General features: G+C 39.9%; 1 protein-coding gene across 15 annotated transcripts in view; it reads left to right on the top strand.

Moving 5' to 3' along the window:
* KALRN (kalirin RhoGEF kinase) overlaps positions 1–24,964 on the top strand; it is a 497,542-nt gene that overhangs the window by 243,847 nt on the left and 228,731 nt on the right. For all 15 annotated transcript variants that reach the window (XM_035331506.1, XM_035331495.1, XM_035331496.1 and 12 more), the window contains one exon: positions 543–773. In XM_035331506.1, coding sequence (XP_035187397.1) covers positions 543–773 — 231 coding nt within the window. The remainder of the gene's footprint in view (positions 1–542; positions 774–24,964) is intronic.

Genomic DNA, 24,964 nt, shown 5'->3' with positions numbered 1-24,964 from the left:
GAGCTATCCTGAGGAAGAGAAGAATCACCATCATATACTAATTTATTTTTCACTGTCAGTGAATGAAGTACAGAATCAGAATGTCACACTTCTGAATGTATATTCATACTTAGTAATCCTAGGAAGAAAGGACTCTCCCATACCGTACAGAATATGACTGACTCTACCATCTGTGGTTTTCTTAAAATGCCACCTCCTCACAAAAAAATAGGCCTTGCAAATGCCACCTGTCATCAGCTAGTGCATGTCAAGAGTGTTCGGTGCCCGAGTGTCAGAACATAACACAGCCTTGGGATCTCTGGTTCCGTGCAGCCCCAGCAGCGCGGTATCTCTGCTCCTGCTGAGTGGCACAGCAGGCCTACCAAGAAGAGAAGGCAGGCGCTGCATGTGCAAGTACAAGTCAAAAAGAGATGTTAGGAGGTCTTTCTTCCTTTTTGACTATAGGAACAGACGTGGGGAGAAAAAGAATCAGCTAGACTGTTATTTGTCAGCTCTTGGATGTTTGAGTACCAGCGCAGTGAAGTAGATGTTTCTTCACTCAGGTGAGCCAGGATGGGAAAGCCTTGTTGGATGTCCTACAGCGTCCCTTGAGCCCTGGGAACTCTGAATCCCTCACTGCTACTGCAAACTACTCCAAAGCTGTTCACCAGGTGTTGGATGTGGTACATGAAGTCCTGCATCACCAGCGGCGCCTAGAGAGCATCTGGCAACACCGAAAGGTCCGGCTACATCAAAGGCTGCAGCTCTGCGTTTTCCAGCAGGATGTTCAACAGGTAATGCCATTACTAAAGGAGGTAAAGAACGGTCTTTTATTTCCAGACATAAAGATTGTTTGGTGCCTTATCTGGAGGATATTGCCACAACCAAGATTTCATGCACAGCTGTGCCTGTGCTGGAACCATGCTGAAATACTAATGCACCTTTCAGTATCTCTCAGTTTCACACTGAAGTTATCAGTCAGTCCACTGATTATTGATCAATCCATTCCCCACGGGAATGTGACACTCTTTTCAGTGGTTAATTTGTCACAAGTGAGCAATTAGCTGTAGGTACTCTGCTGTTCTTGAGAAAACAGCGTTTACTAGAAAAAGAAGGATTTCAAGTGTAAAAGGCAATTGAACCATGGTATATTTCATCTCCCTGTGTGGAGGCAGTACAGATACAGACCTTTTAGTGGAGGTGCTTAGATGATCTTTGCATTATTGCCATTTGTGGAGGGCAGGTACCTGTGCTATAAGTTTGCTGGCTCAAATGAACTGCACACCCCAATGTACATAACCTACCTCACAGAAACACAGTTCATACTGTACAGGCTCACATCTGAGAATTCAGGCTCCAGGGAAATAATGTTTCTGTCAAAAAGGAATCCTTTTGAGTACCACCACAACAGTGTAACTGACAGTAAGAACGAGGTGGTGTTTTTGTAGCTGCTAAATATGCAAACACAATCAACAGATGTTACAGGACTATGCTCAATCCACAGGGTGTGGTTTGTTTATGGGCCCCTGTACAGCCTGAAACAGATGTTGGTGGCAATATGGTACTTGCTTTAAATGAAGAGGCTGAATGCTCTAATTGTGTTTATGGAGCATTCTAATGTCCCCGGGGTTCTTTATGTCAGTGCCTTCCTCCCAGTGAAACATGAGGTGGAGATGGAGAGACAAAGCTGTCACAGGCAAAATAGACATGAACCAGCAAGGAAGAGGGACAGGCCACTTGTATGCAACATGTACATTTGTTGTCCTGTTAGTGCCATAGTTGAAGTGCACCAGCACAGACAGAACTGTGGCTGTGGATATCCTTCACAAATACATGTGACCATTTCTTTGGCAGACTTGAGAAGTTTGCTAGAATTTATACCTGCTCATTTTTTCCCATGAAACTGCACAAGTATTCATGCTATATATATAATTAAAACTGAGATTTAATGTAACAGATGCTTAATTTAAGCAACTTCACTTTCATTATGTACCAGCAAACGTACTGCATGGTAATGAAATTCATAAGCCATATATTAAATAGAGCGCATACTTGGAATTCAGCTAGAATGCTCTTCAAGCTTTCTCAACTTTGATATATTATTTTAATACAATTTGTGGGTTAAAATCTTAAAAGCTAAGGTATTGTAAATTCTGGTATTTTTACATTTTTTCCAACTGTGGTATATAATGTCAATAAGTATCCATATTAGCTTATGTATTCTTCATCCCCTAGGGTGATTTACACTTTTGTTCAGTATCTCCACCCCAAAGCTTTCTTTTCCATCTTTTGAAATCAGTAGCAGTGCTTATGAGGTTCATTTGATAAACACATTGAAACTTTTACTTCCCACTTAATGCAGGGCAATGAGACTGTCACTCGTTTTCAAAAAGTACAGGTCTTTTGCATGAAAGGAAAAAAAAAAAAAAAAAAAAAAAAGGCAGTAAGAGTCTCCGGATTCCAATCTATTTAGAAAGCATCACTCTCTGTGTGAGTTCTGTTGGCAGCAATCTTTCTAAATTTTTCTCTTAATGTGTAGTTATTATCTGGGAAACAACAGCTTAATGACAGACATGTTTCTGTCCCAGCACACACTTACATCCCTTTGTCCTACTTAGAAAGTTGAGAGGAAGAGATGAATCATTCTGTTCTCTAAACATCTGTACTATTCAAAATGAATGCTTTGTAACTCATAAATGAAATTAGCAGCTAAACAGAAATATGAAGTGTAGATTCCATGAGGAGGAGGAAGATATCTGAGTATGCTTTTTGGTTTGTCTTTTTTGGTTGTTGATTTGGTTTTGTTTTGAAAGTAATCACCTCCTATGTATCTGTCGTGCAGTTCCTATTATGCTTGCTTTTTTAAATAGCTATCAGCTGGCAGGTGAAGCTGTCTACTAGTAAGTTGTCTGCTAGCCAAAGTAACATCTGCCTTATCAGTATTTAATAACTTTTAACTAGCTTCTTCCTGGTTCAAATCAAAAAAAGAAAAAGGTATGCAGGAGAACAAATCCTGGCAGGACAGTCCTGAGTTTGTTAGAATTTCCTGTCTTCTAGACCGGCAGTGATACAGTGCAGTTTCTCAAAGGAAGAGCTCATCTTCCCTTTCCACTCAGCTCCAAATTTAAGCTTACCACCGCACATGTCCCATGGCTCACCTTCTCCAGGTTTGGCCAATGCAGTGAAAATTCAGGTGGAAGATGATCTGTCAGACCTTACACTCACTCAATTTCTTCATCTCTACCTTTCTCTTTATGTCAGCTGTTCTGCATCAATCTTGTCTTAAAAGCAGATGTGAACAGAGACTGGTTTTGTTATATTTCATGTTTCTAGTACAGATTCCAGGATTATTTTGCATGCTCTTGCTCTATTCTTAACTGCGTTCATAGTTTGTAGTAAAGACAGATCTCCAAGAACAGATCCTTTTGGATCCTGAGAGATCAATTATTCTTCACTTAACTATTCTAATTAGAGTTGACAGAAGGTTCAAATATTTAGTCATGCAATGTCAAGTTTCCATAAGTCTTGCAAAACTGGGTAGCTGGATGAAAGCTTTATGTAGTCCAGGTGCGTCTTTTGGACTGGATTAAAGGCTTATTCTGTGTTAGACAGGGCTCATTCACTTTGTTCTTGGTATCTTCTACACCATTTGCAAGGCCAGAGTACGCACTGCATGCATTGCTAGCAGGTCAGGGCAGTGTTCCGAGATAATCTCCCACCAACAAGAAAATCCTTTTGATTGTAATTTGGTTTCAATTTGAACTGGACAAAACCTGAAAACATTGAAAATGATAAATTTAAAAAACAAAAGTAATTCCTGTTCTGAGAAAGAATGCATCTGTGCAGCCATGTAACCAAAATAGAAGTTGTGTTAAAGGAAAAAAAAAAAAAAAAAGTTTAAACAAACAACAAACACTGTGGATTGCCAAGTTACAAGTATAAGAAATGTTATGCTATAAAATGTCATTAAAGTAATCGCTACCTCACGCCATTAGACATTTTCCAAGATTATTTGCTGTTAAATCTATATGTTAATACAATGATCAGTTTGCACATGTGAACAAAGGTAAATAATGGTGTACTAAGAACTATGAGTTATGAACATATAGCATTTTAAAGAAGGAAAGAAAATAAATGAAGTGAAACTGCATTTGCAGCATTCACAGGAAATGGAGCACCATTCACACAATAGAAATAGAAGATAAGACAATTTGTGAGCTGTTATGAGGCTCTACGCAGGCATAAACTGACAAGAAACTCTTTTAACACCAAAAGTATTTAGGATCATTATAAAAAATGTTGGATTGCCAACTGTGTAAAATACTTCATTGCTTCTCTTGTTTTTCAGAAGTTCTCTATCGTTTCAGATAGGGAAGAGCTGTGCTGTTTGATCCCTTAACACAGCTGTGGGAGGAGGTGCTGAGATTCTGTCTTACAAGGGAGGAAAAAAATCCCTTTGACATTCATACTGTTATTCTGTAATTGCTGCAGATGCTTTAGCCCATTTATGGTAGCTTTTTCTTTTTGTCCCTCTCTGCTCTGGGTCTTCTGCTTTTCCAGACTACTTACCAGCAAATTTACACCATTTCAATTTCTGTTGAAAATTGAAATTGTTCTAATGTTGCCTCCAATTTTGCCTGCTTTGCCATGTTACATCTTGATTTACCATGTCTGCCTTGGCATGTGTCTCTCCACTTTAATATGTTCCCTTTGCACTCTTGAACACCAACAGTGTAAAATAGCAAGGCACAACGAGTGTTGTACCATAAGCAGATGTTATTGAACAGCCTTAGAAATAACTGTAGTAAGTTTATAGCGTTGTTCTTCACTCTATTGCCTTCCCCTATCCCCTTGTTTTAATATAGACAAGAATTTTGTCCGAATTCTTTCACTTCATAAACTCATTCAAATGAAGCTGTAAAGCCCAAAGCATACCTATTAAACTAGAAGGAAAATGGAGACCTATCAGATGCATTATTGAAATGGTCTGTGCACGCCTTGAAGTTGCTATTTTAAAGCACTTTGATGGTGGAATAGTCAAACTGCTGCTCTTATTCTGCAGGCATCATTCCTTCTTGTGGAAGTTCTCGGTCTTTCCACCCATCTATGTATGCACAGACACCAACACCCTGCCTGACACAGCCAACCTTACTCTCTACAGATTCATGTGCTTCTCTCACTGCTGGTGCTGCTTCCTTCTTGCTTCACTTTGGTTGTGATGGTTGCCTGTAAAGGAGGAGCTGGATGAGATGTAGAGGTCCTGTCTGCACTGGTGGTGTTTCTTGGCTTTGTAAAATGTCTTGAGTTAGCTGGGGTGGTTCTGCATGGAAAAAATGGAACATGCAGCTCATGCCAGGTGAATACTTGTGGTAAGCCACAGATGACAATCAATAATAAACCCGTATTAGCAAGTGGGTACCAGTTTACTAAGAAAACTAGGACTGTTGCCATACCAGTTGTAGTGATGTGTCAAATCCCCCTTTTTTTAATTATGAAAAAAGGTCAAGCTAGACCAGCATCAGGTTCATCTGGGTTTCTCTAAATGTGTCCTGTTGGCTTCATGCCCAGAGAGCATACCCAGAGCATAGCTTTGGTTTCCTTGTGTGGTTATCTGCCTCTGGTGATGGATAAAAAGGCCATGTGGCCACACTGATATCATTACATTTACCAGCTGCCATTGTTGTGGGAGACTGCAAAGTACTGTAGAGGAAAGGCTGTCTCTCTTCATAACCAAGCACTTTAACTTGTAACATGTCTGGCTTTTACTGGCCAAGAAAACAGATCATTCCCTGTTCCTGCCCTGTTCCACTTGTATGGAGAAAAATGTCCTGCCAACATCTATCTGCCTCCATACACTGTCCAACAACAGTGAATACTTCATGTGATGTGTGTGATCTACATAGTCCATTTGCAGAAGAATGCTGGGATATTTGTGGCAGTTCATGATTCATTTAGCTTTCACACAAGATTTTAGAGGATTAGGTCTGTACATCCCCCACATATGCATGCAGACAATCAGTTGTTTTGATCACTTCAAGGCAATGACTTCTCCAAAATTCTGTAGTTTTCTATCTTGTCACAGTTTGTTTCAAAGACGGAAGAAATCAGACTATATATCTCCTTTTATGCTTTGTTTAGAGTAAGTACCTTCACTGAGCCTTGTAAAACAAGATATTTATTTGTAAACAAGAGCAAAGTAAAAAGAACATTAGAATCAAGTCGAGATTATATTTACTGCCATATGACTTCAGCCACAGCACCCTGCAAGAACACATTACTGCTCTCTGCGCCATCTGAGCAGGTTTAGCTTGTAAATTACTACCACTGACAGATAAATAATTAAAACATTAGAAGCATCCTAGAGAATTTTCGCAGCCCCTTTGGTAAATTTATCAACTAATGAAATGCAGTTAGTTTGTCACTCAAATGTTTGAATTGTCAAAGCATTACTGCTGTACTTTCTCTGAGCTTAAAGGTATATGTGATCTTACCACCCATATGGTTGCAATGGTACCTGATGGTGAGTAGAGGTTGAACTCTGCTTGTACTGTACCAAGAAATTAATGAAAAAAGGAACTCAAAGTCAATACTGGTAAAACTACCTGGCAACCTTGTCCCAGTGGGAAGTGACAGAAGAGAAAATATCTTTTGTCATCGAAGACCGAGAGATAAATAACTCTGCTTTTACAAACCTTGCCCTTCCAGATAATTGTTGAGCCCAAAGTGTCCACACCTCGTTTAGTATCTACTATAAATGTCTCACCACAGAATTTGGTAGATCACAGTAAAACTTTTACCTACATATCTCTAAAGGGCTAACTTAATAAGATGTGCACATGCTTACAAACCCACATTATATCCTCAACAGCCTCTTTCTTGGTGCTTGCCTGGTCTATCATTTATGCCATAAACTACAGTTAAGTCTGTAGTAAAATGATTTTTGTTTGTTTGTTTCCATCCCCTTTTTGTCACAGACCATGCAATAAAACATCTTGGCAACTGCTTCTCTAGAGCAATTTTCATTCCATTCTTTTGTTCCTGCCAAAGGAACTGGCACTTTTTCAGGCAGTGTGAGCGCAACTCCAGGCAATGAAGAGGTTTGTGGCCCCACTCATCTTCTGAAGAGGGCTGACAAGTAACCAACACTGTCACTGATTTGAAACTGAAGTGGTGCTGATTAGTATCCTGCAGATCCTATGAAATGAATTAATAATGACATGGCCATTTAAATAACACAAGGCTTTGTGTTTCTGTCCTGGTAGTCATACTTGTACCCTCTAACCAGTGCTCAGTGTCTCATGTAAGAACACCTCAGAGATGTCTTAAGATACCAGCCCAAGAAGTTAATTGCTTTAAATACTTCAAACTCACATGAGAGAGCGAGCTCTGTTCTGAACTTCTGACAACACTTTTTAAATATATACATCAGTATTATCCTATACTTCTTGTGCCAAAAGTTTTCACAAAAAAAATACGGGTTTAAGTCATTACATTTTCATTTAATTTTTTCAGGAAATTCCTTAAAGCTTGATGATTAACAGTACTGTATCCTCTGCAAAATTTGATTTAAAGTGTAACTTGAAATTATCTGGAATCAACCTTTTATCTTTCTTACTCTATATAGTTATTAAGCCAAGCAGACAATTGTTCTTTGTGCTTTTGAGGAGTCACTGATTAAAAAATAATAATGATCACTTTTTAATTTCCACACAGAGCAGAAGCAATAGGGATATCAAACTTCAGGGGCCAGATTCAGTTACTAACTGAAGTTTACTTAGCATTGATGTAAGAGCAGTGCGAGAACACTTTGATGAGCTCCACAGCTGTCTTGGGAAATAGGATCTGAAGAAATTTGAACCAGCCAGCTTGATCTCTGAACCTACTTAAGTGAGAAGTGGAACAGGAAAAAAATAATCCTTTGTGCCCCCAAAACTGTTTTTCTTGTTTAAGATACTGTCTGTCCTTTAAGACACTGTCCTTACAGATGGTCTCTTTTGCTGCTTTCTGAACTGGAAAAGTATGGATTCTTACTAAGAGTTTAGGAATCTCTAAGAAGGCCTTCCGAAAACTCTTGGAAATCCTACTGATTCCTCCAGGCTTTGAATCTATCTCATAGTGAATGAAGAGGATGCAACCTGTTGTATGAAGAAATAGAAAAGATGATATAATAATACAGTTAGCTCTTGGGAGGTAGAGGCAGCTCTCCGTGGTCTGGATTTATCCTGCTTCTCTTTAAGAATGTAACTGATTCATCCAAGTCAGGAGCCTAATGCATAGTCTCCTTTTATAGTCAGCGGAGAGATGCTGGCATCTTCAGAGAATGACTCAGCCTGTCTAAGACCTATATTGTACCCTGGATACTCTTTCTGTCAGGGGAAATAATGAGAAAGTAGGCTCTCCAGGGAGGTCCTTCAGTTTGATATTACCTGGTGTTGGGTGAGATGAATTAGGATGCAGGAAACCAATCCTGTGAGGTACTGAGCACTTCCAGCCATCAAGACAGGCACTGGATGGCCTGGCAGATCCAGAGTTCACTTTGCAGCAAACTTGAGAAGTCAGTCCTAGGCAAAGTGCTAAAATTTGCTGTTAAACTCCAGCAGAATCATCCGCCTTATATAGCATATCCTCGTTGTTTAGTTCTATACCAGGATTGTTTGCATGTCAGCATCCCTGAAAATACAATGTTTCATTTATTGTTTTTGAAAGACATCTTTGGCTCCCATTGTCATGGCAAGGGGGGAGAAAGAATCAGGCTCGCCTGTTACTTATTAGGTCTACAAAAATAGTAGGGCCGCAGTGGTGAAGGAAGAAAAATAGTTTTCTCCAGAAATATATATATATATTTTGAAAGCAATTGCTAGAATGAGTAATTGTCACTAAGGGTACAGAGAAAAATAAGGTCTCTGAATAAACATAAGCTGGAATGCTAGAAGGCTTTTCCCCCTGCAACTTTAAGAAGTAACAATAACAGTAGTACTTCTTGCTTGTTGTGGTTTCTTTCATCTCAGGATTGTGGGTCTTCTGAAAGGTTGATGTTAAGCGACTTGCCAAAGGTCACTGAAACCTTCATGGCTAGAACTCCTTGTGTCAGGATGTCTGATTCACAAATCCTTGCTCTAAACCTTCAAAGTCATTTCTATTCCAGTTTTACCCCGTAAGAGAATGTCGTACGGGATTTATTTGGACTATGTAAAAATGAAATATGGGTCTGTTATGCTAAGAAATAAATATGCTATTTTGGGCATTGGTTTAGGAGTCCAAAATAGTCTTTCTTTTCTACTCCATTTGTTTCCCGTGATCTTTCCTCCCAATTACCTCCTCACATGATCTCCCAGCCTTTTCATGATTCTGCCAGTCACTCAGTGATCAGTCCTCTTTCATATTGCTTTTGACTGATGGCCAACAAAAGGTATTTTCATTAAAGTGAGAAAACAACTAGCCAGACAACAAAGAGGATAATGATAGCTAGTTGCTGAAGTATAACTATAACGATTTCACGGTGTTTTCCTGCATGGGGCAGCTGCTCAGCCAGCTGGTTACTTTCTGCCTCTGGCAATGACCTGCACTCACAATTTAGATTATTATGTCTTACTGTGTAGTGAGGCCCAATTTAGGTTGAGCTGATCTGGCTCCATGACCTGTTTCTGCTAGCTGTTCCTCTCCAGGCCAGTCATTCCCACTACCTCTCACTACTTCTAGCAGCTCTACCATGTCACAAACTGCCTTTTCTAGCTCTGCTCCATATAACTGTGCTCTGTGCTCCTGGTGGCTGTACCTTCAGCAGCATCCCTACCCAACCAACTTGACTGAACAGTTCTGGTATTTCTGTCCTTGGAAGACAGCTTGTGCACTATCAAAGTCTGAATACAATGCTTTAGCTCACAGGAGACTTTTAAGCAACTGCTTTTGTTTCATATTCCTCACAGGGAGCTCTTACAACAAAGCTTCTTGTTTGTTTTTTAAAGTTGTGATCTTTGGATTGCAGTTCTGGAAGCCAGTGCCTAGGCTGGGGTGACCCCCAGGCACATTTAGAGCTGGTTGGCCCAAACTCCTGTATACTATTACAACTATAAATGTTCTTTTATGCTATGATTCCATTTTAACAAAAATGTCCTTCAAACATAAAAACTGTGTAAAACAAACATATTTCAGACCTGTCCCCTGGTCATTTATATATCTCCTCCTGTCGGTCTGACAGTTCTTTACTTGTTTCTTCTTCCTGCCTTTTGGAGTTTTTTGGATGGGGGACGTGCGTTGAGGGATGGAGAAAATTACTTTTATTTTTGGCTTCAGCCACACAAAACATTTTAACCTTGAGATAGTTTCCTTCCCAAACCAGCATGAAAAGTTAGGGAAAAAAAATCACACAAAAAACAAAACAATCACTTATTTTTCCTTTTTTCCTTTTTTTTTTTTTTTTTTTCCCCCTCTATAGCAAAAGATAACTTTTTAAAAAAATCAGAATGTAGTTGGGGTACAGCTCATGCTTGCTTGCTTCCTCAGGTTTTTCAAAGTGTTGCATGGTGTCAGGAAACCAGAAGAGCAATAAGTATAGTAGGAGGGAATGCCATGTTCTGGGAGTCCTCCCCTACCCCATTCCCCCCACCCCCCAAAAAGGAAGGATTTTTTTCACAGAAAACTTCAGTTGTGAGGAAAGTGAATTTTTCGTTAAAAAAGGTGCTCATGGGAAGTCCCCAACCACTCCTGTGCCTTGCTCTGCCCATGACTCTCACATCTGGAGTCCTTCACGTGTCTTTTCTCTCCTGAGCAGTTCAAGGTTGTTCCTTGCTGAAAGAGCTTTTCTTAAGTCTCATCCTGCTTGCACATAAATCTTAGTTTATTTTTGCATCATCTCCACCAGTCTGCCAGCGGACAGACTCAGCATCCATTTGTTTGCCTCCCCACAAACAACTCCTCATTCCCGTTATCTGCAGCCTCCTTTGATCAGTCTGTAAGGTCGTTGGCCCTTCACCCTTCAAAACCCTCCTAAGATTCGTTTCTGCTGTGACCTTTGGAATAAATCAGCCATATGGTTATGGGTAGGTTACACAGCAATGCAAATGTCCTGAGCTTTTTATTTTCAGTTCTGTCGTGTCTTTCACACTGAGTGTTTGGCTCAGCATGGAGCCTGTATGCCACATGCCAAACTTCTCACACATCTCAGCAACTCAGCCCTTTCCCCGCTTATTTGCAGCACTGAGCTGTGACTTCTCTGTTTGGGGAGACCATGTGTCACATGCAGCTGGTTGGCCTGAGCAGGGACTGACCGACAGGTGGGGAGAGCAGAAGGGATGCTGTGAGTCCCTGAGTGGGTCCCTGTGGCAGAGAAGCTCTGCTGGGAGGCCAACCCCCAAAGGCAGCCTTGTGCTGCCATCCTTTCTACTCTGGACACAGCCTGACACACAGAATATCTCAAACTGGGAGAGAAAATGCTTGAGGAGTTAGGGGAATTGTTTAAAAGACAAACAAGTGATCTTAGAGAAGTCTCTGATAGTTGGGAACTGCCAGGATGCAGAACAGCCACTCCTGGCATTCAGGGCTCTTCTTGTTGGTACTCTCATATTTTGCCTCAAGTTCCAAATCAGGTCAGAGCTCCATGGAGTAAAGGTATTCTCGTATGTGCTGGCACAATACCCAGCCCCAAGGGTCTCTGACCCTGGCAGGGGAGTTTGAGGCTGCTGCAGTGCTGTACCATCCTGTGGGGTTTTTCTGTTACTGAGATGACACTATGTATCAAGACCTATTTATCCCCCTTGGAGTTTGCTCTCTTACTAAATTTGTCTGTGCTGGGATTATAAGCCTTGTTAAATGAAGATGATTAAATCGTCAGCTCCCGACAGTAACCTAAGCAGCGCTTTATTTAATATTCTGGTCAATCAGCAGTTTTCTCCATGGCGAAGCGGACAACTCAGCACAGTGAGGATTGTCAACATTAGGCCTGGAGCATTGTGCTCGCATTAAAGACTGCTCTGTTGTAAAGCTCATCTTTGCTTTATCAGTCCTTTCTATTTGTTAATTGGCTTTAAACATCTTATTTAGTAACAGTTCAGGTGGGCTGATACTATCAAGCTGCCGATGGTACCATCTTAATCCATGTCTAAATTAACAGTGCAGTCCAGGTTAGTAGCAGATCCAGACAGTGACCCAGAGCACTGAAATTAGGAGCCAGTCATGTAGGTTGTTCCTTTCCTACAGAGCAGATGAGTTGTTACCCAAGGTAGGTGCCTACCCTGCTTACCATTACACTATTCCACTTCTGCCTATGCTAACAGTTATGCGCTGGTAACAGCTGGAGCTGAAAAACATGTAGTAAATATGTCCTCCAATAGTTTTGTTTTCTGTCTTGAAGCTTGAAGGCACATCTGTCACTGGCAGAGTTAAAATCAACTGCTCTATTTACATACTTGAGGTTAATGTACTTTTCTAAAGAGTTCATGACACTCCTTTGGTCCCTCCTGTGTACGTGTTGTATTTCTTTAGGGACATTTTACATTTTGGACAGTCCCACTGAGAAAAAAAAAAAAAATGAATTAAGTGAATATATGCTAGGAATCTACTTCACAAGCCATAGAGGGCTACTCTTAAATAATAATAATAATAATCTCTTCAGGATCAGATGCTTTCCCTCACAAACATGAAAATCAGCACTGGGCAATTAGCTGTGATGTTAGTAGTTAATAATAACTTCTGTCAACACCTTGGAGGTCTAAATCATAACTGCCTATCAAAACTCCAAATCAGCTGGGCCCTGCAGGTGTCTCTATTTACTATCGGGACTGCAAGTGCTGATTTTCTGTTCTGTTCTGATGCCAGAGAGGTCAAATACAGAGTTACCAGGGAGGGGGATTGGGGGGGCAAGATGCTGAAGAATTTATTGAGGAATTGAAAAATGTATGTTTGGTCGTAGCATAGTCTGAGCACTGTTAACTGTTTCTTCAGAGCTCTCTCCTCTGTGGATCAGCTGGCTCTCTGGCTCTTTGGGAGATTATGTGCATGAGGACTTGAGCTTCTGGTGCTGTGTCTATGCCATTAGGGTTTGTGATCGTCATGAGACCTGTGATTTCTCTGTCTGTGTTGCTGGTTCTTGTTTAGGTTCCAGGAATCTGCACTTGCAACAGTAACTGAACTCAGTCCTTTTGCTTCTGGGATGCCCTAATCCTACTTTGGTGCATGTGAGGAAGGCCCTGGGTTTGGGCCAGACATGGGTTCAGGTGTTTCTCTTCTTGAGAGAGCTTCTAAGTACATGCTGAAGTGGTGGAAACAACAGCAGTAGAAGATGGGAGATTGCTTGAGTAAAAAAAAAAAAAAAAAAAAAAAAAAAAAAAGAAGCATTTTTGAATGTTTCCTGTGCTTCAATGCCCACTCTGCCTGGGACTTTGTTCTTCCCACCCTCTTGAGCCGAGAGAGGGCCAGGGTGTTCTTTCAGAAAACTCTGACTGTATCTAAGCAAACAGCCTGAGGTCTGAGGGAACCAGACCTAAGAGTGTAGCTGGGCCCAACCTTGGCTGACCTGGTGGTTGTGCCCTGCAAAACTGGTCTGAGAGAACAAATATGGGACGAGAAATGGGGACCTGGGTAGAAGTAGCCACTATGAAAAACCTTAGGGGGAGTGAAATCTGTTCAAGCCAGTGCTACTGAGAGCAACAACCAAAATCTTCTAGCTGCTCTAGGTAACAAAATAGTTCTGTATTTCTGCATATTACCCTTGATAGGAGACTGACATCAATTAGTTGTATTGCTAATTCATCGTGCTACAGCTAAGTGCCAGGTATGTTTCCTGAGTGTTGGAGAAAAGGCTCACAAACAGCAACACCAGCAGCGTAATTGCAAAAGAAAAAATCTACCCACCCGCCTTGAGAAGCCTCATGCAGAGCACAGCAGCATCTTTCTGTGCTGATGCAGAGCACATTTTCTGTGTCTTGCACAGAAGGAACATGCACAAATGTCGTTATTTATAGCTTCTCCACCCACACACAGCTTTGAAAACTTGCTCTAAAAGAAGTTAGCATTTAAAGAATACAACAGAGGGTTTTTTTTTAAACCTGATGATTTTTTTTTCTTTTTTGATTTCCTTAAAAACAATATTCTGGGAACATTAGAAACAAGCCAGGCATCAAGGAAGAAACATTAGTTCTTCATTTGTCTGTCTATTGTTCTCTTACGTGGAATGTTTTTAGAGAGGCAGTTTCCAAATTTTATCAAGTAAAGCATTTAATCAAGAAAATGAAAGATAAGTGGGATGCATTTGGTGAATGGGAGCCTTACCAACGGCAAGCAGCATTAAGCCGAAGGAAGTCCTTTCTCAGGGTAACAAGCATATGTGTTCACACTCCCTTCTGGGGAGCTTGCAGCCTAGATGACCACATTTAGCGAAGGAGCAAGTTGGAGCTGCATTACCTCTGTCACTGCCCAGAGGAAATGTGCAAGTACTGCTCTCAAAATGCCCAGCCTACACCCAACCAACTCTGCCAGAGCCCTGAATTAAATGTGCTGTTCCCAAGAGGCACACAACTAAATGCTGCATCTCCCTAATTACTCAGGCTGGGATCAGCTCTCTCCTTTACGTGAAGTGAAGGTGGATGGTGCCAGAACACATCACATTCTCACTTATCCAAATACTTGTCAGTTTTAAATCATCAGAATATGGTTATAGATGTGAAAGGCTTGGGTGAAGAACTGTACAAGTACAAAATGGCAATCAGTAGAAAGCAGTGACAAAGTTATTTTTGCCATGTAAGCCTGTGAAAACGTAAGGAGTTAAGTTGGAGCTGCTTCCCCTCCTGAAGTGAGCAGCCCTGTTCCTCCATGGGAGGGCAGCGTACCTGGAGCACGCAAGTGTATTTGTTACCTTTGTACAGTTCTACATGAATCTGAAGGCTCTTGGAGTGAGGTAGGGATGGAAATGGAACAACAATATCATTGCAAGCTACGGACTGAAGCAGCAAGGAATAAGACTGCTAGAAAAGAAAACAGTCTTGTTGGTGCTCAGGTCACAGTACCGTGGGAGGTATTTAGGATGTCATAGTCATGCTATTAACTTTTGAACCCTTTCACAATTAATTCTTTTTACACACTTGTGCATTGGAAGCTGCTAAGAAGAAGACAGGCAGGGAGAGTTTTTCTGGAGTGATTTCCAGTGCAGAAGCTGTTGATGAACAAGGGATCATGCTGCAGGGACAGATGTGTCTGGCTGAACTCTTACAGTCCTGCTTTCAGATGGGCTTATAAACGTAGGGTAGCTATGGGTGCTGGAAACAGTGAGGAGTCTGGAGTCTCTGCATGTATTTTTGCTTATTGAGGACATTCTGGTACCTATTTGTCTCTTTTACATTTGTGGTCCCACATTTCAGTAGTTGTATAATTTACTCAAGTACGTTCATTAGTATCAGCTGTGCTATGCAAGGCTGTCACTACTATAAAGAGCAGAACATGGATGTCCTGCTTTTAGAAAAACAGTATTTTATTTTTTTAACCACTGAGGTTAGATTTGTGTTGTTAAAATGAGAAATTGTGCAGAGATGAACCTTTCACATAGTGTTCAGGAAACTCATAAAAACACCTACGATCTGATTTCATGGGGACTTATTTTTCTAGTTGAATGTAGACAAGGGAATAGAATAAGTTTTTTAAATGTTGTAATTGGCTCTGCATTTAATTTGTCTTGTTAATTTAGTTGCTCTGTGCAGCAGAAGAATACTGATAGATCTGTAAGGTTGCTTTTCCTTCCAAGGGTAAAAGGGACTGCATGGCTTTTCTTTTTGAAAAGACCTCTTTAATTATGTGGTGGTATTTGGAATAACTACAATTAGAGGAGAAAAGCAGGGAGTGATTAAAAAATCATACTTAATAGCAGCTGCATTAGTTCTCTGGCTTTTGAAAGAGATGCAGGCATGGCTCAGTGCGTATTTACCAGATGGAGTTGTGGTGCAAAGGAAAGGCAAAATTGAGATGACAAACTTCTGAGTGACTTCAGGGAAGTTTGTCTGTTGTAACATTTTGAGAGTGACCTTCGTTGACAAAAGATTGAGGAAGTATCATGTTTTGTATTTGTTGTCCAGTCCTAAGATCCAGTCCTAAGAGTATGTGGATCAGTGTAGCTCTGATGACTCAATTACAACTTTTCTACAAAAAGTAAAATAAAATAAAATAAAATAAAATAAAAAAAGATCAACAACAAAAGAACAGAACCCCTAGACCTCAGATTGCTTCGTTTGTGTGGTAGTGGAATGCACCAATTAGGTCTGAAGCCAATTTGAATGAAATAACATGTATGACCATTTAAGATGAATTAAATAAAGATAAAGCTGGTTGGCTGGCCACATTATTTTCTGAAGATGAATTAGTTATGGACATATAAATAGGTCAAGCTACGGTGTTTCAGGTTTTCTAGATATATGCTCAGCAATTAGGTATATATACTGCAGTGAATTTGGAGCAATTTTCAGCTGATTTTAAAGCCCTGCTTTTAAATTGATTGTCTGCTCACTTGTGTACAGCAGCCGTGATGTTGTTTGCTATTTATGATATTTTAGTATGCTCAAGTATTGGAAAAGGTTTCCAGAATCCCAACCAGATTTAGAGCCACATATTGCTAGAGGCTGCAAAAACTTAAAATAAAGGCAGCTTTCACTCCAAACACTTTCTCTGTCAGCCTCACTTGTTTTGACTGTAAGTGTGGTTAATGTCATTTTACAAATGAGAATGGAGGCAGGGAAGTTGAGTCATTTGCTGAACTGCAGTGCTGGGCATTGAACCAAATTGCTTAAATTCCAGTCTACTTTTAATATGAAATCTTTGTTGCTTTTTGCTTATTTCTTAAAGCTCTCACATGATTTGACGTGATTAGCCAAACAGAGTGAACAGAGTAAGGCACTGTTCCCTTCCACCACAACAAAACTCCATTAGCAGAGCTATATCTGTACATTAGGAGTGCAGTTAGCCACATTAGTCTATGCAGCTTGTAACGTGCTGTCAGATGAACTAAATTTGTTCAGAAGTTGCTAAATGGGACATAGAATGTGGTGTTGAAGTGTGTGTTTGGACGCTTGGATTCTGCTGGATGAGTAATTAGCCCCTGCCTATCATCTTTTACAAACACGGGGTCTTTATCAGTGTTTACTGAAGTCAGTTGAAATTTTGCTGAGGATTTTGGTGGGAGCAAGATCTAAGTTTTAGTGTCAGATTTAGATATTTCTGAATTTAAAAAGAATGGCATGGGAGCCAAAATGATGATTCCACTTTTAAAAATGAGGTACGATCTAACTCTATTTCTTATCTTAAAAAAAAATGTTTTTAGAAATACTGTATCACTAATGTAAAATTATAATGAAAGAGGTGGGAAAAAAAAGAGCTCTGTTTTAATTGGGATGGAAAATCCACAAGTGCAATGGCAGACTTTTGTTTAGGGTTTTATTATAAACCATTAATAATGGCAGGAAAAGCCAGAGGATAAGTTCCTTTGTATTTTGGTGTATTTTCTCAGCTAGACCTTTACTTGACATTACCCTGCTGTGACAGGGCCAGGGATAGGAGAGAAAAGAAATCTATTTTCAGCTATGGTTTGGAATGCAACAAAGAAACTATGTTTTAATTGAAATCAGACTTGGTGTGCATTTTAGTCATTAAAGAGGATTAGGATATATTAAGTCTCCTAGAGTCATTGTGGGTTTGGGGGGGGGAACTTTTTTTTAAAAAAAAAAAAAAAAATCTTCTGATTCTCAGTGTTTGTTCCTTCTTTGCTGGTGCTGACACAGAATTCTCCTGGAGGGCCTGGTAGCAGGCCAGGGGTTGGGCTGCCCATGCCAGCCTGCACGGAACGACGTTATCCAGGAGCAGATATAATTGCAGTGGATAGAAGTTGACAGTCACACAGTGGCTACGGCCTTCATGGAGATGCAGTGCTCCCCCTGGCAAATGTGCACGTTTTATCACTTGGAGGCCCTTTCCTTTTACCTCCCAAGGAAGGAGTGGTTTGTGGGTATCCTGAGAACGCATATACTTTGAATTGTATTGCTCATAAATCCACATATGCTGTGCAGTTCCTAGTTCTTCTACTGTAAGAAAATGAGTTATCTTCTGCCACAGCATTCTTTGTTGTATCAGCAAATTCCAGCTCAGCAAGTAAGTGTTGCTAACTAGGCTTGTATGATTTTGAAGGGCTTTGACAGAAAAGATCAGATTTTGTTGCTGTGCAGTAGAACAAAACATTTACAATAATCTTTGGATGTAAAGTCTCTATGAAAGCACGATTTGAAACATGAACCCTTTAACTACGCTTCCTGGTTACAAAATACATGGTTGGCAAAGGCAGGGTTTTGAAATGGGGATTTCAGACAAACAAGGCCTTTGAGTTCCCATTCATCATAGCACCTACAGGATAAGTAAAGATGAGTTTTGATTCCTGAGTGGAAATGGTGAAAATACTATAAAAACGCAAGTTTTGAAGTGCCATATAAATTGCTGGTATCCCACCAGAACTCTAGTTATCCCAAAGTATCTCAACAGCAAGCAATAAAGTGTACATAGTGGCAATTTGATACCGTTTGGCTGTTTCTCGTTGGCACGTTTAAGGCATGAACCTAGTAGATTTTGGAGGCTTCACCCATGTGTTTAAAGTTAGGCAATGCTTATGCACCTATTTGAAATGTGGCCTCATTTAAAGCAGGAAAAATTGGGTGTACTTCATTGGAATTGCTCTGGAATGTATTACAACCCTGCTAAAGTTACCAAAGCATTAATCTAACCCCTTAAAGTTACACTAGATTGGTATCATTTTAGCTGAGATCAAGATCTGACTCTTAACTCCTTAAAATGGAAAACGGTATCATTTATTTTCAGTTTTCAGAGTAACCCAGTTTGACTCACTATGGCAACAACAGTGGGACGTAGGGTAACAACGAGTAATCATTCCCTCAGCCAAGGCATTTCTTCAACAGGTCATCTTGTTCAGGAGCAATAAAACCATTCAGAACAGGCCTGGGTCAAATGCAGAAGTCAGGATGCCCCATCACTGCTACCACAGCATGCTGCAGCTTATTCATGTGTGTTTAATCATCTCCTTCCTGTATAGGAGCAGGGCAGGGTTCTTTCATTAGTATATTTCATAGAATCACAGAATGGTTTGGGTTGGAAGGAACCTTAAAGATCATCTAATTCCACCCCACCTGTTCTTTTGTTTGTTTGTTTGCTTTGTTTTGAGCAAGCCTCTGTGTTCTTCACCAAGTCTTTCTCATTTCATCTTCATTCATTGCTGCTAAAAGAAATAAAATTTAAAAAAATGCAAAACTAACTTTTTCAACTAACTTCACCAACAGAAATGGTTCCTGACAGTAACAGATTCACTACTCCTTTCACAGTTTGTATCAATGTAAAATTGGATCAGAGCATGATGGTTTGCTAAGAATGAGTCATAAAATCATCTATGTTGGAAAAGATACTCAAGATCATCAAGTCCAACCATAAACTTGACCTACTGCATCCCATCACTAAATCATGTCCCTTAGCGCCATGTCCACATCTCTTAAATGCTTCCAGGGATGGAGACTCAGTTGCTTCCCTGGGCCACCTGTTCCAATGGTTAATCACACTCTGTGAAAAAATTCTTCCTAATATCTAATCTAAACCTCCCCTGGTGCAACCTTAAACCTTGAGTCCCACCACTCATCACCTGAGAAAAGAGACTGGATTCCAATGAGTTTTTAATTTAAAGTCAAATAAAGTTATGAGGTGCTTAGTTTTCACTCTTATGAATTAGGAAAGATACCTATGGACAGTTTGCATTTTCAAAGAGCTGTATTGAACAGTCTGCCCTTTAAAAATAGTGCCCAACTTTTTTTTTTTTACTTTTTTTTTTAATTATTTATTTAAAAATCAAATTAGCTTTTTAAGCTATTAAAAGAATTGACCTTAACTTCACTAATGCAATCATCTCACCATATTCCCATCATACAAATTAGCCTAGAGGAAGAACAATTATCATTCCAGAACTTTGCTTAATTATTGTCTGATTGCTTCTTCAACCTTCTTCCTTTAAAATCATTCTTCCACTTCTTTCTTGTCATGTCTTCCTACTTTGTCTTGTAGAAACTATCACCATTCCCTGCAAATGGACCGTCCGGTACATTTTTCCACAACCTCACCTGTGAGGTATTTATTTTGTCAGTCTAGGTATGCCCTCGGACTTCCCATGGGCAAGATATTTGCATCAGCAAAATGCACTATCAAGAGGCCTCTGGAAGAGTTTCTCTTCTGAACACGGGTTTCCTGATTCTGTGCTCAGATAAAACCAGTATGAATTGCCACTCTTGTTCTTTCTGCAGTTACACAGGTCATTCATAAAGGGACAGCTACAGCTATTCTTCCTCCAGGTAGCATTTTGAATCTTGTGATTATCCAGCCATATAATGAGTATAATAGCTAGCACAGTCAGCCCACTGTAATTGTGCTGGAATTTTATTTAATTTTCTTGGTGACCTGGGTTTGCTGCTTATTTTGTTGGGTGTGTAATTGTGCTCCTGAGGACAAAAGGGAAGAGAGACAGGACATTCGCATCATGATAGAAAAAAAAAAAAAATGCTCCTATCACTTTTGATCTTAAATTAGGTGACATACAGAAAGAGAGAGAGATTAGCATCTTGTTTTGAACACGTGTGTGTATCCAGCAGCATTCCCACCAATAAATGTTGCTGACGTCAGATACGCTTCTTGAACATTTGGTTTGTGTTCTCCTTCTGTTAAATAGGCTCTTAGCAAACAATTCATGCTTTTGAGCCTAATGCTGTATAAATTTTACTAGCTGGGAATTAAGCACAGTTATGAATCCCCATCCAGAAAAGAAATGGGGTCTTTTTCTCACCTCCCAGCCTCACATGCACTCTTTCTGGAGTCCTTTGGAAGGCATGTAGGAGTAAACAGAGTGACTCTGTTATTCCCTGTTGGCATCTTTTGGATTGGGTGGAGTAACAGCAGAAACAAAGCTACCCCAATCTACTCACCAAGAGCAATGGGGTCAGTAAGGTCTGGGATGGGCATCTGCCATGGCAGGAGGTAAAGTACCATAGTATTCTATAGTCCTCTAAGATGTCTTTTAGTTATAACGTTTCTTAGGTGATTCTGGTGGCATGCCTGGAGATGCCTTAGGCTTGGACCTCAGCATGTTTTCATTAACATAGTATTATTATCTGATGGACAGTGGCCTGGACTGGAAAACACTCTCCGACATGAGAAGTGTCCCCACAGTGGTTAGTCTGAATGTCCACTGCAGTCATGCAGGATCAGGCTTTACTCTGCTAGGAGCTGCAAAGCAGGAGGGAGGTCCTGGCTCCTGCTCCAGGCAGCTTTCAGTAGTACAGTAGTAAATGCATAATGGAAAGAGTGTTCACATATACTGGAGTTGCAGAGTATTTTTTGTTTCAAGAAACACCCCCAGATGATGGACCTGCCTGGAGTGCATGATTGTAATGCCAGCCAATTCATGACCTACAGCCCTTTTCTAGCCGTTTTAAGAAAATAATAGCTTGGCAATAAAGAATAATTATGAAATTTGAAGATGTAATTTGGAAAGCACTCTTAACTGCCTTTTTAACAGCATCTTCAAGCTGTTTGTTTTTAAGGCATAATTAAATCATTTGAACTAAGCCACCATAAATTCAATGGCTAACTGTATCTCAGGACATAAATTCTCAGCAGTAAAAAGTCCATACCTTCAATTAAAATGCTAATGTTTATCTTGAATTATTACACAGTTATGCTACTTCTAAAAACGTTTCCTTTCTTCAGCATAAGGGAGAAAGTCTCCAAACCCACTGACAGGTAAATGTTTACAAGTGCTGGTGATTTCAGGTTTATGACCTTTTGGAGCTGTTCCTGTGTTTGCTGTAGATAATTGCTCAACATTTCTCATTGTTTTCTCTGGAAGTAAGTGCTGATGTACCTGTCTTATTCTTGTACCTGATTTATGTTCTTGTTGTAGCTTTGCTCTGTTATTCCATATCTCAGCTCCTCATTTAGTGCAAACTTTCCGTGCCTCGTAGGATGGAAGCAAAGATGTGATATTTCTCCCTGCTTGCCAATTATTGTGAGCTTATTAGAGGGCAAATGCTTTAATGCTCAGGATTGTTTTAATAGTTTAGGCTGACAGATTAGCGGAGCCTTGAACTAAGATCCTGTTTTATACCAGCTTCCTGGGACATCTCAGCAATTCATTTAGTCTCTTAATCTCTCTCTCTCTCTTTTTTTTTTCTTCTAAGCAAAATAAAATTATAGCATTCACGTATCTGACAATGGCTGCGAAAACAAATACATTGATGCCTGGAGTGGCCAAATATGCTGTTGTGAGTTTCAGAGCCACAGAAAATATTCTTAAGCAAGTTATTCTTTAATGTCATTATTTTTATTTATTTATTTATTTATTTATGTGGGAATTATGGCAGAATTACAATTTATGGAGCAATTAGAATCAGAACTCTTGAAAGAGCAGGAAGGGGCTGTGAAATCTGAAATGTGGCACCCTCAGCAGAGAAATGGCATAGGAAAGAAGTAGTCAAACAGGGTGTTATACTCAGTGTCATTAGGGGATGATGTATAGATATTTATCTTTTCTACCCACCTAGCACTGATTTGTTAAGTGGCTGTACGATTTTGTCACCTCAGGGGAGTATATTATACCTAATCTCATAAACTAAAGGATTTGCAAACCTAATCAATATTTGAATAGAAGACTTGAGTGGGAAGCTTTCATGTTACAGGAAGGATTTGGCGAATCACCTTCTGGATCAGCACCATGGAATAACTGCCCAAATGCAACATGAGACTTTGCAGCAGGAGCTGCCAGTTTCTGGGTGAGACCTGCAACAAAGGTTGATTCCCTATGAACTAATGTGCTAGCACTTTTGTTTGTTTTTGTTGAGAGAAAGCATCCATAGTTGGACCAGTGCTCTGGTCTAGATTCATTGTTTCTCTTGCCATCTTTGTTTAAAGTAAGCATCACCTGTTGCATTACTTGTTTTGAATTGCAGCATGTGCTGAAACATCCCTTTATAAAATAAAAGCAGCAATCTCTGTCAACAGTCATCAAACATTGACTAAAGAAACCCAGCCTAACATTGACTGGGTTGAAAATTTAACTGTTACATGAGCATTACTTTTATGCTATAAACATGAAAAAGTCTTTAGAATAATTTACTGTAGAATTACAGTGCATGTCTGTCAAATATTAATGGATGGAAAGCATATGTACTTCATATGAAGCATTGTTTAAATTATAACTATTTGCAATTTTTAAAATCATATTTAAAAATTAGCCCCCATTATATTTTTTTCCCCAAAATTTAGTTTTTCTCTGCTTCCATTTTTAATAGATAAGTTGAAAACACCTGACAAGAGGAAAGAGGATGTTAGCAGAATTATTTGCAGACTGTTAATGACACAAATGCTAGAAGGCCACTCTTCAATAATTACTGCTATAAAAAATAACATACACATTCCTGGTCAAGAATATACTGTAGTCTTAGCAGACCAGCCGGCAAGTGGCTGCAGTATTTGGGCCTCTATAGTGAGAGTAAACAGGAGCTGAATTGATCAAAGAAAGGGAAACAGGAAGTGGTGACTGAGCTGCCAACACACCTGGTTCTGCTTTCTCATCCCCACAGTGATGCTTGTGCCAAATCCGTGTTGTTCTAGGAGGAACTGAGGTGTTCTAATACCCCACTTGGTGAAGTGCTTTGTACTCTGTGAATGAAAAGTACCAATTAAAAGAATGCTTTTACCAGCAAAGAAATGGGAGTGAAAAACAAGTATATGCATATAAAGTTTTGTTTGTACTTGGAACTTTTTATTTATTTATTTATTTATTTATTAAAATATGTTTGGGGTCTAAAGTACAGGCTGAAAGCCTGGGTAGTTTACACTCTCTACAACCAAGCCATCAAATAGCTCTGCTTGCCTAAAACAGAAACAAAACATGTCTTCAATTTTTCGACTCTCAGGTTTCTAGGCTTTATCAATAATATCTGCTCATTTATCAGTCCCACACACCACACATGGCTCCTCACACAGCAGCTCTCTCCTGTCCAGTACTGTGCCCCAGTAGCAGAGCCAAGCTGGTGCAGCTCCTGCACGGCTCCTGCAGCCCCTGGCCACCACCACTGGGACCCGTGGTTGGAACCAGTACCGATCTGTTACTGTCATTCTCTTAGCCTCTGTGCATTGAGGAAGGGTGGAGATTACATCCTGAAATTTCCCAAGATGACAGCGTCAAACACCATTTTTGAGGTATTGCAGCTTGTAGCAGACCCTGAACAGATTTAATCTAAATTTTGGTGGCTTAACAGCAGAATTGTGCCAGTGTTATTGTGTGAAGGAGCTCCAAATGGATGGCAGTCATACAGTTGATCTATTTTTAAAAGAAAATCTTCTTTCGCTCTCAGTATATCAGATTTGCCACTTTTCTTTTCCATAGGGTTCAGTTACATTTGGAACTGGAAACCTGATAAGACTTGAAAGGTGCATTCAGTCAATGTTCTGTGGCCTGCAGTGGAGGATTCTTAACCTTTTCATTCTACTTACTCTGATGTTTTCTCCCCATTTCAAAATCAATTTGAATTGATCCCTCCATCATGCTTTTGGACTCATTTAAGACACTTCCTATTGGAATCTGCTGTTTATATGAAATCTGCTATCATTGTTTTTCGGTTTACACTGGGAGCTTTAAGGGGAGGATGCTTCTTGCAAAAGATTCCAGATTTCTGACTTCCATTCCCCAAAATTCATTTATGGGAAAGTAAATACTTAATATCTGTCAGGCTCAAATAACTAAGCTACACTTCAAAACAAATTGAATAGTAAAAATCCAATAATCCTAATTTACCAGTAACATCTATAAACATTTATCTTCTATCTTGTTGGAATGGATCTTGACAGATCTCCCCGTGTTTAGCTACTGCAAACATAAAGCTATACCTCTGCAGCTGTTTTATCCTCACCCCAA

Source organism: Oxyura jamaicensis, chromosome 7 (genome assembly GCF_011077185.1).
Source record: "Oxyura jamaicensis isolate SHBP4307 breed ruddy duck chromosome 7, BPBGC_Ojam_1.0, whole genome shotgun sequence".
Taxonomy (NCBI): Eukaryota; Metazoa; Chordata; class Aves; order Anseriformes; family Anatidae; genus Oxyura; species Oxyura jamaicensis.
This window is presented reverse-complemented; position numbering and strand designations above follow the sequence as displayed.